This window comes from Rhincodon typus, chromosome 4, assembly GCF_021869965.1.
Source record: "Rhincodon typus isolate 14 chromosome 4, sRhiTyp1.1, whole genome shotgun sequence".
NCBI classification, from domain to species: domain Eukaryota; kingdom Metazoa; phylum Chordata; class Chondrichthyes; order Orectolobiformes; family Rhincodontidae; genus Rhincodon; species Rhincodon typus.
The window spans coordinates 57580426-57595842 of NC_063335.1; the positions used below are offsets into that span (position 1 = coordinate 57580426).

The following is a 15417-nucleotide window of genomic DNA, read 5'->3' on the forward strand; positions in this document are numbered from 1 at the left end:
TCGCAGTATTCAGTGGAATTTGGTCAATGTATTCTCTGACTGGAACCATTGATGTTGATTTGTGTCGAGGGTTGGATAAGAAATTTGAATGCTACCTTTTTTGTGGGTATGTTTTCTTAGAGGCTGAGAACTTCCCCTTTGTATCCCTGTTTACATCCTCGCCACCATACCATAATCATTTCACATATTCTGGGCATTTCCTGTTAAGGACCCAATCCTTGGTGTGCAAAGGCTCTACAGCATCCTTCATTGCAAGACTCCTTTTTCCTGTTTAATAACTCCTAGAATGTGGTGCATTGATGTAAATCTCTGACTCACTAACTCATTTATGTGATATTGCTTTGTGAGTGTAAGTCTATGAGCAAGCATAAATGTCACCAAGTACTTCCACATAAGGAGATGGAAAATTGGTGCTCCAGTTATCCAGGGCACATATTATGCACTGTTCTGCACCCAAGCGAGTGAGCTGCTTCGCTTTAACCCATTATTTTGGCTAGAGTGGTATTTTCTATTCATATAGTAGACAGATAAACACATCCTTTTTAAGGATGTATCAATGACCTGTTTATGCCATTGCAGAAACTAATCCTGAATAGGTCTCTAATTTCCAGGTATGACCTTGCAATGGGTTAATGAACCAAGCATAGCAAGACTCACTTTTACTGGTTTGGATATTTTCATATCTGATACTGTGTTTTAAAGCATGATAAGAGTCAAGCTTCTTCTGAGTTTACTGTAGTGTTAGTCATGTAATTTGTGACTAAAACAAATACAGTGTTATTATAAGTAACTGCTCTTTTTCAAGCTGATAAATTGCCTTCACTAAAAAATGATTTTGCAGCATTTAAACTCCTCTTGGCTTTTAATTAGAAACTATAACCTTCTTGTGCATGCTGTTCATCATATTTCTCTCCATTTTCTTCTCTTTCCTGCTCACTGGTGCTGCTGACTTCTATCCTCATTCTTCAAATGCCATACATTTGTTTTTACCATTACCTCCCACATCGCTGCAGTCAGTATCTTACACTACCTCGGTCCAGACACAGTCATGCCATCGATCATCATCACAAGGATTTCAGGTATATTGTATGGTTGTGTCGCTGTGTTTTTATTATGTGTGATTATGTATGAATATTATGAGCAGGAATGAGCATCTGGACATATCGACTAAACATTGTTTTTTCTTAGTCAAAGGGCCTCATTTTAACTGTGCAAGTAGATTACTTCTGAATTGTTAAAATTGAGGTCCAACATTTTAGTTTTTTAAAATATTTGTCCACCAAATCAATTAGATGGCTGAAATATCACTAGAATGTTTGTACTAATGGATATGCTGCATTTAACATGGGACCCAGAATGCTTGGGTAAATTTTCAATTGTAGCTCTCAACCACAATAAGAGTTTGGCATAAACAGTGAACAATGTATTAATCATGAATGTCATAAAGAAAAGAAACCACCTGAATTATTGAGCCTAATCACCATCAATTGTGGGAAAGGCCATCATGGAATTCCATATCTGCAAAGTATCATTTATATCATTGTTTCATTTTTACAACTGGGAGCGATACTGAAAGCACATTTGTAGGTAAATCAAATATTTTAGGCCTGTTATGATACAATTTATAGCATTGTGAACTACCCAATCAGATTGCTCATCCCTAATTATGATTTAATTTGAACTTCTGGATTTCTTTTTCTTTTCTCTGAAAATACGTGAGTAGGATATACTTCTGTCAAAATGATGTGATTGAGGTATCAAGCACTAATTAACCGTTGTAAAAGATAATTTCTGAAAAGAAAAATATTGAGTAACTTTGCAGATCAAAGCACAAAAAAGGAAAAAAATCTGAAATTAGTAGAGAATATGACCATAAATTAGCTGCAGATCAGTAAACTTCTGAGAAGAGAAAGATTAAGCTATGATGCATATGGCATTAATCTGTGTTCTGTTTTCAGAAACTGATAAGCCTACTGCAGTTATTTGGTTCATAAAATTAGGACAAAAATTAGAGGCATTTAGGACCGCTGGGATGCTTATTTATAGTAAGTTGTGGTCCTTATAATGGCAACAAGAGAATTGAACATGGTAAACTACTTAGTAAAATAAAAACAAAATACTATGCATGTTGGAAATCTGAAACAAAGACAGAGAATATTGGAGAAACTCAGCAGTTCTGGTAGCATCAGGGAAAGAGAAACAGAGGTAGAGTTTCAAGTCTAGTATCACACTCCATCGGAACTATTTGGTGTGCTTTGGTAGAGTTTAGTTCTGAACTTTACACAACCATCACAATTCAACTTATAGGCGTCCTCACATAAAAATTAATACAACTGTATTAATGTGCTGTTGCTTTTCTCCCCCTATTTCTTGTTGATTTTGTTTAATATCATTTAACAGTGGGTACTAGTGACATGAGTGAGTGAAATGGGTGAGAGGATTTGCTGAGTCTAACAGAGTGAGCAACCTGAATTAGCATTTATAGATATATTAGTTAGCAACATTTGAATCAGCAATCCTTCCACTTCATTAACTTCTTTTTACCAGTTCCTCTGGTAAAGGATCAGAAGATTTTTCTGTGTCAGTCTCACAACTGTGATCTTGCCTGCTGTGGCACAAGAATTCTTCAATGTGCCTTTTCTCGCACAAAATAAATAAGATAATGAAAATGAAATTCAGAGTTATCCGTTAATCCATGTGTTAGTGCCAAAAGTGTTGTACTTTCATGAGTTTGTGCAATATATGGCGAATGGTGTTTTGACCAGGACAGCCATTATCATGCAGAATAGTTTTGATACATCTACCTAGGAATCAATCTTACATAGTAAAGAAATGGATAGGGCCCTATTCACAAAGTTGCCAATGAGATTGATCATGGAAGGTCATGAAAGTAAAAGGGCCATGGAGACTGCTAATCTCTGCTGCATTCCCAAGAATCTTGATCAGTCAGTCTACATACTTGCTCTGAGAACTAAGACTGACAGAAAAGTTGTGGCTTAGTGCTATATAATAGTAGTAATCCTGTGCCATCGGCTAATGTTCCTGGGACATGGGTCTGAATCGTATCATGGCAGATGATGAAATTAGAATTCCATGAAATTCATTGTTGATTATTGTTTAAAAAAAACTGGTTCACTCATGTTCTTGAGGAAAAGAAATTTGACCTACACGTCTGACTCCAGACCTGCAACAATGTGGTTGACTCTTATTTATCCTCTAAAATGACCGAGAGATTCAATCAGTTCAAGGGCAACTAGGGATGGGCAGTGACTCTCTAACCCATGCAAGGATACCTATAACAGATCCTGCAGCAATTCTATGCCAACGATGGTCCAACCACTTAGCAGTCTTTTGTCTTACTGTATGAATTGGTATCCTTTTTTCAAGTTTGTTTCTTGACTCTTCATCCTGTTGAGTAGAAGATGACAAGTTTTGACTGCATGTCTCCTTTTAGGAATGTTCAAGGTCTGTACTACCAAGCAAATAGTTTCTGAAGTATAGTTGATTTTGTAGATAAACATCTTGACAATATGTGCATAGTGACAGTCACTGCAATTAGTGAATAAATGACCTGTTTTTGATGGCCCTGGTTGATGGAGGAATGTTATCCTAGGCACTTGGAGAACTCCTTGTGTTTTTTGAATAATACCATGAGACCTTTCTTACACCGGAATCAGGCGATGCTGCCTCAAATTAGCAGTATCTGAAAGACAATGCACTGTTCACTCATTAATGCACTGGAATATCAGGTAGATTATTTAATTCCTTGATCTCGTATCCTTCAAACCCAAGGTAAGATTTTCATTAGCTCAATTTGAGATAAAACAACTGTCATCAACTACAAAACCGGCTAAAGCCTATCTTTTTGTCCAGCTTACTTTTCTGAACATGATTCAAGTTTAGATTTGTTAAAAGTTTGATTTGTGATGGAGTCACTTGTAAAGAGTGCAGAGATAATTGACCATTAGTTTGAATTGTTTTAATGATAAATTACTGTTTTAAATTTACTGCATAATGTTGGCATAGCTAATTGTCTATATTTGATTTTATGTGCCATGCTGGCTTGAACCAGCTGGTACTGGTCATTCTCGTGTCTTATTTATTTAATGATCTTGTAATTCTCTATTGAAAAATTGCAGTACGAAGAAAATGTGTACAGTTGCTTGTCTTGTATACAATTAAATTCAACGTTCAACAAAAATCTCAATTTAATAGGGTTTCAGAGCAATTCTAGAAAATGGTTCAACATTTCTGAATGACACTCTATTCTTTTTCAAGTGTTGTGCTATACTATTTTACCATTGTATTCACTGCAGTTAAGCTTCTAAGTATCCTTTAATGTGAACCCATTTGGTTTGCTATTTTGAAGCAAAAGTATTCAGTGGCTGTTATGCTTTTTTTGATGTTACTGGTTTTCATTTTGCTGAAATGTTTTGTTGACTAGTGCAGTTATTGTTTTCATGAAGTGTTACTGTATGTTTGAAAATGCTGATGGTGCCAGCGTTATTTTATCTCACTTCTGTAATTTATTCCAGCTATCCCCTGGGGTTATCTGACCTCATTAAGAATTTTTTACCAGCATAGAGTTGCCATTTTAATAAAGTCTCCGGCAGGAATGCTTCTCCCTCTGAAAGTGTGTACTCTTCTTCTTTCTCCAAACTAGATGGAAATAGAATCCAAATTTTCAAGCTAATTTGAGAAATTCATAGATTCATTGTTTCATACAGTGCAGAAAGGACCCTTCGGCCCATCGAGTCTGCACCAAAATAACTACCACTAAAGGTGTGCTAATCCCAATTTCCTGTATTTGTCCCATATCCATGAATGTTATAATATCTGATGTGCTCATCCAAATATTTTTTAAAGCTTTTCAAGTTTTCGGCCTCCGCTACCTTCTAAGGCAGCGCATTTCAGATTCCCACCATCGTCTGAGTGAAAAACTTTTTCCGAAATCACTTCTGAATCTTCTGCCCCTTACTCTAAAACAATGCCCTCTCGTGATGGACCCCACAACGGAGGGGAACATCTGCCTTCTATTCAACCTGCCCATACCCCTCATTTTTGTACACTTCAATCATGTTCCCCCTCTCAGTCTTCTCCGCTCTAAAGAAAACAATCCAAGTCTATCTAATCTTTCTTTAAAGATCAATTTCTCCATCCCAGGCAACGCCCCAGTGAACCGCCTGTACCCCAGCTGTGGCCTAACCAATACTTTGTACATCTCCAACATTACCTCCTTGCTCTTAGACTGTATACCATGACTGATGAAAATCATTGTCCCATATGCTTTCTTAACTATCCTATTCACATACTCTGCCGACTTCAGGGATCTGTGAATAATTACCCCAAGACCTTTCCGCTATTGCATTTTGGTAATACAAACGGGGACAGGACTTATAGAATTAATAGTAGGCCCCTGGATGGTGTTGTAGAACAGAGAGACCCAGAGGTTCAGGTACATAATTCTTGAAATTTACATCACAGGTAGACAGGGTAGTTAAGAAGGCATTAAGGAAGCTTGCCTTCATTACTGAGACCTTTAAGTGTATGTGTTGGGATGTCATATTGAGGTTATACAGGACATATTTGGGGGACACGGTGGCTCAGTGGTTAGCACTGCTGTCTCACAGCGCCAGGGACCCGGGTTTGATTCCACCCTTGGGCGACTATCTGTGTGGAGTTTGCACATTCTCCCCGTGTCTGCGTGGGTTTCCTCCGGGTGCTCTGGTTTCCTCCCACAGTCCAAAGGTGTGCGGGTTAGGTGGATTGGCCATGCTAAATTGCCCGTAGTGTTCAGGGATGTGTAGTTTAGGTGGGTAATAGTGGGGTGGGTCTGAGTGGGATGTTCTGAGAGTTGGTATGAACTTGTTGAGCCAAAGGGCCTGTTTCCACACTGTAGCGATTCTATGATGATGACATTGATGAGGCATCTTCTGGAGCACTATGTGCAGTTATGCTAACCTATTACAGGAGGGATATTATTAAACTGGAGAGGGTATGGCCTAGTGGTTCATGTTGCCAGAGTGTTAATCCAGTGACCCAGATAACATTCTGGGTTTGAATCCCGTCACAGCAGATGGTGGAATTTGAATTCAATAAAAAATATCTGGAATGAAGAATCTAGTGATAACCATGAATCTGTTGCCAATTTAAAAAAAACCCATCGGGTTCACTAATTCTCTTTAGGGAAGGAAACTGCCATCCTTACCTGATCAGGACTACATGTGACTCCAGATTCTTAGCAACGTGGCTGATCCTTAGAAGACAAAGGGTGGTTGTGGATGGAAAATATTCAACATGGTGCTTAGTTACAAGTGGTGCACCACAAGGATCTGTTCTGGGTTCTCTTCTATTTGTGATTTTTGTAAATGATTTGGATGAAGGAGTGGAAGGGTGGATTAGTAAGTTCGTGGACGATATGAAGGTGCGTTGCGTTGTGGACAGTGCAGAGGCCTGTTCTAGGTTACAAAGGACATTGATAGGATGCAGAGCTGGGCTGAGAAGTGGCAGATGAAGTTTAACCCTGAAAAGTGTGAAGTGATTCATTTTGGAAGGAAAATCTTGAAAGCAGAATACAGGGTTAACGGAAAGATTCTTGGCATGTGGAGGAGCAGAGGGATCTTGGGGTTCATGTTCACAGTTCCCTGAAAGCTGCTACCCAGGTGGATAGAGTTGTTAAGAAGGCGTATGGTGTGTTAGCTTTCATTAATAGAGGGATTGAGTTCAAGAGCCGTGAAGTTATACTCCAGCTATACAAAACCCTGGTTCGGCCACATCTGGAGTATTGTGTCCAGTTCTGGTCACCTCATTACAGGAAATATGTGGAAGCGTTGGAAAAGGTACAGAGGAGATATACCAGGATGTTGCCTGGAATGGAGGGAAGGTTTTACGAGGAAAGGTTGAGAGAGCTAGGGCTTTTCTCTTTAGAACGACGAAGGATGAGAGGTGACTTGATAGAGGTGTACAAAATGATCAGAGGTATAGATAGACTAGACAGCCAGAGACTTTTTCCTCGGGTGGAGGTAGCTATTACGAGGAGGCATAGTTTTAAAATGAGTGGAGGTAGATATAGGGGAGACGTCAGAGATAGGTTCTTTACTCCGAGAGTGGTCGGAGCGTGGAATGTATTGCCAGAGCGGGTAGAGGAGTCGGCCTCATTAGGGGCATTTAAGTGGCTATTAAATAGGCATATGGATGATAGCATAAGGTAGGGGTGGAGGTTAGATAGACCTTAGGATTAGGATAAAAGTTCGGCACAACATCGTGGGCCGAAGGGCCTGTACTGTGCTGTACTGTTCTATGTTCTAATGTGGTTGATTCTCAACTGCCCTCTGGGCAATAAATGCTGCCTAATAGCGACACCCTCATCCTGTGAATGAATAAATAAATAAAAAGATTTACCAGGATGTTGCCAGGAATGGAGATTTTGAGTTTTAAAATGGACAGACTGAGATTTTTTCACTGGAGATTAGGAGGTTGATGAGTGATCTTGTTGAAGTTTGTAAAAGCATATGGAGCATAGATTGGGCGATTGGCAAAGGTATTTTCCCTCGGATGGGGGAGTTCAAAATTAGCGGGCATATTTTTAACGGGAGAGGAGAAAGATTTGAAAAGGACATGAGGGGCAACATTTTTACCCAGAATGGTTTAGGTGTGCAGTGAACTACCAGAGTGTATCACTTCCAAAGTGCATCACCTCGCATTTATCAGGGCTAAATACCGTCTGCCCATCTGACCAACTCATTTGTGTCTTCCTGTAATGTGCAACCATCTTCTTCGCTATTAACGACTCTACTAATCTTGGTGTCAGCTGCAAATTTGCCTAATACTCCCCCCATATTTTCATCTATATCATCTACATCATCCACGCGCTCATCTTCCCTCATCCACGCGCTCACCTTCCCTCATCATCACGTTTTCATAAAACTAACAAATTTGTTAGGCATGCTCTCTATCCGTAATTGACACAGGCCTTTCCAAGTCATTATTAATTTGCTCCGTCGGAAGAAATATTTCCATTTGTTTCATCAAATACAGTATCGAATTTCTCAGGAACAAATTACTTGTTATTTCTTACAAAGTTTGCAGTAAAAGTGTCAGTGTTTCAGTGTGCTAGTGGTTGGCTTTTTGATAAAGCTGAATAAAAAAACTCCAGAAGTTCAATACATCAAGAAGAAATCAATTAATTTGTGATACCACTGGGGTGGTGCGGAATTGTGAATTTATCCATTATAAATTCAAATTGAGAGACACAAAAATCAAGAATAAAATATATAAATTGATATGATCTGAATTTGATCATTCAAGTTTCTGGCAGTTTTCCACTGATCATTATGCATCATTTCTTGGTATACTTAATGATCATTAATCCTCTAATGAATGTCATTCTAAGGAAAGAAAATGAGCACACACCCATTGCCAATACACAAAGAAGGAAATCACGTGTGTTATACGTAACTGATACATGTTGAATGATTACCTGATTGGGAATAAACAAATAAAACTTTTTGAATTATATTTTTGTGATGCACCTTTATTATTCAAGGAAGATGCTGTTGTTGCTGGAAATTTGAAATAACAACTGAGAATGCTAGAAGTAATCCGCATGTCAGGTTGTAGCTGTGGAGAGAGAAGCAAGGGGTGGAGTTTAAAAAGGGTATCTGGGGGCCCAATGTCAGTCACTAAAACTGACGGAAACCTGTCCAATCCCATTTCTGGAAATCAAACTTAAATTCCATCCGTGGATGCAGTTTCAGATCAATAACCTTTCCTCAGATCTTATTCAGTAGCTTATAAACATCTTCAGTTGTTCAGCTTATTTTCCTGATATCCATTAATCCTTGAGCAACTTTGCCAGAGTTATAATTATGCTCCAGGTAATCATTCTATTCAGTTATTGATGCTCCCCACAACCACACCCAAAATGTTTTCCTGTGAGTCACACTCTGGAATCCAGTATTCCTTATTTAACCATATATTGTTATCTGTTATTTCACCCTAATATAAGTTGTTGAAAGTAAGGGAAGCTTTTACAAGGGAACTACTTTAAATGTAAATAATGACAAGTTAACTTTGTCTGCTCACTGACTGTATCACCATTAGTGTGCTTTAAACTGATAAACTCCAGACAGCTGGCAATCAATTACAAATCAGTTATCAAAGCACCAAATCTGTAATTTTTGTATGAAGTCCCTCACCTATCCTTGAAACTCATTTGAGAGGAGTTTAGATTGGAGAATTGCACAGGATTCATTGTGGTCCCAAATTGATGAGAGCATCAATGGCTGATGTGAATCTGTATTCTCATATCTCCAATTTGCACTCCTTTCAAGTGCAAATATTCATTTGAAAAACAGGAAATGTGTAACATTATTGGGCATGTAACAATGTAATGTATAGACCATTATCCACTGTCCATGCTACACTTCAAAAGCGTTAAACGTTCTAATATCCAGCCTGAAATAAAGTTTGTATTTATAACTATGTATTGTAGTAAGGTAGTTGTAGTACATAATATAATTACCTTCTGCTTACCAGCTTTATTTATTAGATGTTGCTTTTTTCTAATATTAATTATAGTTATGTTTCTCTTTTATTTTATTTTTAGCAGCACGTACCATATAGTTTATCCTCTCTATCGAGAAGATGCAATAAGGTTACTTCGTTCCCAAAAGATGAACCGCACATACTCTGAGGGTGCTTACAATATTCTTGAGAGGTACTAAAACTGACATTGGTCTCGCTTTGTAAGAGCTATTAGTCTGCTGATGCCAAAGAGATATCTGTGCTCAACTGTGCGATGCAGTTGGAAGTATTTCCTGACACGTTAGGTAGTGTAGTGGTTAAACATACAGTAGTGCAGTGGTTGTGTTATCAGATTAATATTACTGAAGCCTAGACTGATAATTCATATATCATTATGGCCTTTTTCAGAGTTTGAATTTGTTTTTTCTCAAAAACTAGAAATGAAAAAAAGTATGACTTAAAGTAATCGTGAATTTATTAGATTGCTACAAGCCACTTGGTTCCTTACCATTCTTTTCGTAGTTGAAACCTACTGTTCTTGCTTGCTGTGTCTAGCATGTGATAGCGACCCTACATTAATGTGATTTTGTTAAAAGTTTTCTGAAGTGGCCTAGCAAACCACTCTTTTTCAGGACAATTGGGAATGGCAATAATTCTTATCCTTGGTGTTGATGTCTGTGTCCTGAAATTGAAGAAATAAAATTTGCTCCCATTACAATTAGAGTATAAAGTCATTCAGTATTTGCGTTTCTTTTTAATGCTCTCATTGAAGGAGAGATAACTGAAAATCAAATAAATAATACCAGACCAAGAAATTAAAACAAAATAACTTATCTAGGAGAAACAAAATCCAGTTTTATCAGCTGAGAGTACCCTGAGGTATTTTTCTGTATTTTAACATGTTGTTCACTTAAAATAAAATGTAAGTTTAATTATTTCCTTCTTGATAGTAAAAAAAAATTATCTTTTAAAGTTGTCCCTTAATAATCATTATGCCGATGTGCAGAACTCACCTGTTGCTTGATGTACACTTGGGAACATTGGTATTTTTTTCCAAAACCTATCTAAGTTTTTTTACCCAAATAGAGGACAGTGGTTAAATGGTCATCAGTGTTTTTGCTCCAATTAATCTCATAACATGTAGAAATCATCATGTACTGGAAATTATCAAATACAGTGCTCAAAAGAACAACCTGACAACACTTGAATGGTGTGCATGCTCTGCGAATGATACCGAAGCCACTGAAGGTACTGGCCTCACAACAAGCAGTTTGTAGTATCTAAAAAGCAAATCGTTGGTCTGCAAAACAAATACATTTTAGAGTCAACACAGAAAAATGTATTCAGTGTTATTCTTGCCTTTTTTTGTGGGAACTACAATGTTGATTGACCTCCAAGGATAAATGGTTCCAAAAAGTTGCCAGGTACTGAAAACACTTGGAGTACTCTGAATGTCTGTCCAATTGTGATCAAAGGCCCAACAGTAGTTAGAGTAATGCCCAATTGAGATTTCTACTGTGGATTTTATTGATATGTTGTCTCCAAGTTGGCATTGTCAATGACATTGGAATAAGGTCTCTGTGTTGCTTATCCCTATGCATATCAACAGTGACTCTACCCAGTGATATTGTGATTGAAATTCAATCCTTCGAGTTTTCCACTTCAGACTTTTGAAATTGTGTTGTTTCCTAATATGAGCCTATATTCATTGAAGACAAATTGTCTGACATAAAATGATTCAACTTCGCAATCCAGCTATTAATCTCTTTGGGAGATTATATGTTAAGGAAAAGTATACAGTTAATGGCAGGACCCTGAACAGCATTGATGTACAGAGCAATCTTGCTGTTCAAGTCCATAGCTCCCTGAAAGTGGCCGCGCAAGTAGATAGGGTGGTAAAGAAGGTGTATGGCATGCTTGCGTTATTGTTCGGGGAATTGAGTGCAAGAGTCTGGATGTCATGTTGCAGCTTTATAAGACTCTGGTTAGGCGACACTTAAAGTATTGTGTTCAGTCCTGGTTGCCACATTACAGGAATGATATGGAGGCTTTGGAGAGGGTGCAGAAGAGGTTTATCAGGATGCTGCCTCGATTAGAGTGTATGAGCTATAAGGAGAGGGCAGAGGCTGAGGGAAGACTTGATAGAAGCCTATAAAATTATGAGATGCATAGATAGGATTGAAGATCAGAATTTTTTTCCCCGGAGTTGAAATGTCTAATATGAAGGCATTTAATGGAGATGGGGAGAGTTCAAAGGAGATGTGAGGGGCAGGTTTCTTACACATAGTGGTAGGAGTGTGGAATGTGCTGTCAGGATGGTGGTGGAGGCAGATATGATAGGGGTGTTTGAGACTTTTAGAAAAGCATGTGAATATGCAAGGAATGGAGGGATATAGATGAAGGGCAGGCTGAAGGGATTAACTTAATTTAGCATCATGGGCCGAAAGGCCTATTCCAGTGCTATACGGTTCTATGGTCTATGTTCTATGATTATATAGTAAAATTGTTACATGGAAATGCTCAACAAATCATGTAGCCTACATAAGGCAAGTTAGAAAATTAATAGGCAGAATATTCCCACACTGAGGGAGATGGATTGGGAGGTGGGTGAGTTAAAATCCCATGTGTTGCCACCATTATTCATTGTTACCTTTGAGCGGCCCCATTGCTGGGTAGACACTGCGCATTGGTAGCAGACAGGCAGCTAAACCTGCTATGAAGATCGTTAATAGCTTCTATTTTTGGAGGGTTTTTGATTTTTCGAACATAATAGAGCTTCACAGCTTCACCAGTTACAAGGAGCAGAAGCTCAGTTGCAGATTATGTTAGCTAGAGTCGAGCACCTTTGTGAGCACCAATGTTGCAATACAGTGAGAATGAGAATACGTTAAGCTTGGGAGTAACAAGCTGGTATATGGGCGTACTTAAGGGAAAAATGCATTGGAGACTTAAAGGTTGATGAGTCTGAAATACATGTAATGCGAGCAGTGTAAAGGAGAGGCCTTAAGAGGTAAACACAGCAAGTTACAGTAGGTCTTGCATTCTTTGGATTTGAGACCTTCAGAGAAAATGGACCTGAGAGAGTGAGTGATGTGCACCCACAGAGAACACAGCTGCCTGCTAGTAGGAGTTTACTGGGAGAGACTCTGTTTCTTGCAAGTATCAAAACATCAGAGATCTGAAGACCTCTTCAGGGAGGTGGTCGTTGAGCTGTGATGGGGGAGGATCTCAGCTGAAGAGAAAATGGTTGTCAATAGGTGTGAATGTCACAGTTTGCTCCAGGATCATTCAAGGATATCCTCTGGAGATATTCATTGGATTTTTCAGTCTGCTGTCCAATGCTGCACCAGGGTAGTGCATTTAGTACCAGATGCCAGGGCCTTTTACACTGCCTGACCAACTTGCAAAGCTGTAGACAAGACTCCTTGTTCCTGTGCAGAATATGGCAGAAGAGACATCCAAGAGCTGCCATGAAACAACCTGACCAGGTCATAGGATGTTTGAAAGTGTTGTTTAGATGCCTGTGCAGAACTAGTGCAGCTCTTCTGTATGCTCTATGGAAGGTCTGTTGCATCAATATGATTTATTGTACTCTGCAGAACTTTGCAAGCAGGAATCAAAACTTTGGAACCTAGGAAACTCTTTGCAGTCAATACCTTGCTTGAGGGAGGAGGAAGAAGAGTTGACAGATCAGGCGAGCAATGACAAAGCAAAAGAGGGACCTCAGGCAAATGCAATGACATAACATCAGGCAGGCTCATCAAAGCAGTCACTTAAGAAAGAAGTTTCTCTGGAACCTTCATTAGATATCTTTGTAGACACTTCAGCCTTCTTGCTGCTTTAACCTGTTGACCTTCACTTTCATGTCTTTACCATCTCATCAGTCTTACCATGACATTAGGCCAAGGCAGACTTAATACATTGACCTCCTAGGATCCCGAGCTTTTCAGTATGTATTCTCTAGAACACTGACAACTACGGTGACTTCAATAATGCAGAAATGAGTAAAGAAGACATTATGTGGTGTTACGTATTGTTGTGAAAGGGCTTTAGAACTCTGGAGCAACATACCAACAATGTAACTGAGCTGTTCCTCATTGTGCATAAATAGCACAGTGTTGGCTGAGTTAAAAATTAAGAGATAAACAGACAGAAAGCTAGACTGAAGCCTAGCCGTGTGAATGTTTCAAACATTTGCAGAGGATTATGTTGAGTAGACCGACTTTCATTAGGCAGTAGAATTTATGGAATAGTCTTTCAATAACATGACAATAAAATTAGAGCCTCTTATAAATCTGTGTACCATGTATTCTATTAGTTAAACCTGATATGTAATAAACAGTATTATAAAGAACCATAAATCTGAAGACAGTTCTTGATCTTGCCTTCTCCTCAACGAAACTCCCCTTGTATGCAAACATATGAATCAGAGGCAGGAATAGGCCAGTCAGCCCCTTGAGCCTGCTGTGCCATTCAAAAAAACCATATTCGTGCCTACCCCTCATAACCTTTCAACCCTTTGCTCAGCAAGAATCTATGCACCTCAGCCTAACAAATGTTCAAAAGTCTCTGTGTTTCTCTGCCTTTTCAGGAAAAGGGTCGCAAAGGCGCATGAACCTCTGAAGAAAATTTGCCTCTTCTCTGTTTGAAATAGATGACCCCTGATTTTTAAGCAGTGACCCCTAGTTCTAGATTCTCCCATAAGAGAAAATGTTCTCTCCACATCTAACCTGTCAAGCGCACTCCGGCGTTTATGTTTCAATCAAGTTATCCCTTACTCTTAAGTTTTTCAATGGATGCAAACCTGACCTGTCCAAGCTTTCCACCCAATCTAGGTATTATTCTAGTGAACCTTTTCTGAACTGCCACCAACACATTTGCATCCTTCCTCAAATGAGGTGACTAATACTGTGGATGGTACTTCAGGTGTGATGTCAATAATGTCCTGTTTAACTGAAGCATAACATCCCTGCTATTGTGTTCGCTTTCCCTCGTGATAAATGATAACATTCTATTAGCTTTCCTAATTACTTTCTGTACGTATCTGTGAACTAACATTTTGCAATTCATGCAAGACACCTGCATTCCACTGCCGGTCAGAGGTCTGTAAACTCTCACCATTTAGATAGTATGCTTTTTATTCTTCCTGCTATTTCATATTTTCCCATATAATACTCCACTTGTGATTTTTGCCTGCTGACAAACTATCTGTATCGTTTTTGTAACTTTGCTGTGTCCTCTTCACAACTTACTTTCCTACCTATCTTTGTGATGTCAGAAAATTTGGCAACCATACCTGTCATTTATAGAAAGTGTAAACAGTTGAGGCCCCAGTACTAATTCCTGTTGCACACCACTCATTACATCTCACCAACCTGAAACAAAAATCCTTTTATGCCTGCTTTCTGCTTCTTGTTGGCTCGCCAATCTTCCGTCTGTGCTAATATGCTCATACTACACCATGAGCTTTTAATTTTCACAATGAACATATCGAATGCCATCTGTAAACCTAAGTACAGTACATCCAGGTCTCCTTCATCACCAGCACAATATCTCCTCAAGGAAATTAAATAGATTGGTCAGGCGTGATTTCTCTTTCACAAATCATGTTGATTCTACCTCATTATCTTGAACTTATCGTAATGCACTACTATAACTTATTAAGTAATAGCTCCTAACATTTTCCTTACAACAGATGTTAAGCTAACTGGCGTGTAGGTTGCTGCTTTCTGTCTCCTTCCCTTTTTGAGTAAGGGAGATACATTCACTATATTCATACCTAATGAGGATGTCCCTAAATAAAGGGAGTTTGGAAAATTAAGACCAACACGTTGATCATCACAGTAGCCAGAGATAGTAGGAACTACAGATGCTGGAGAATCCGAGACAACA

The 15417-nt window shown here is 38.8% G+C and overlaps 1 protein-coding gene across 3 annotated transcripts in view; it reads left to right on the forward strand.

The window, feature by feature from the left end:
- The window catches only part of LOC109916756 (regulating synaptic membrane exocytosis protein 2-like), a 913938-nt gene that overhangs the window by 627389 nt on the left and 271132 nt on the right, over positions 1–15417 (forward strand). For 2 of the 3 annotated variants that reach the window (XM_048595803.1, XM_048595804.1), the window contains one exon: positions 1014–1079. In XM_048595803.1, the coding sequence (XP_048451760.1) occupies positions 1014–1079 (66 nt within the window). Of the gene's footprint in view, positions 1–1013; positions 1080–9607; positions 9719–15417 lie in introns of all 3 variants that reach the window. The other variant, XM_048595802.1, reaches the window with a different exon arrangement.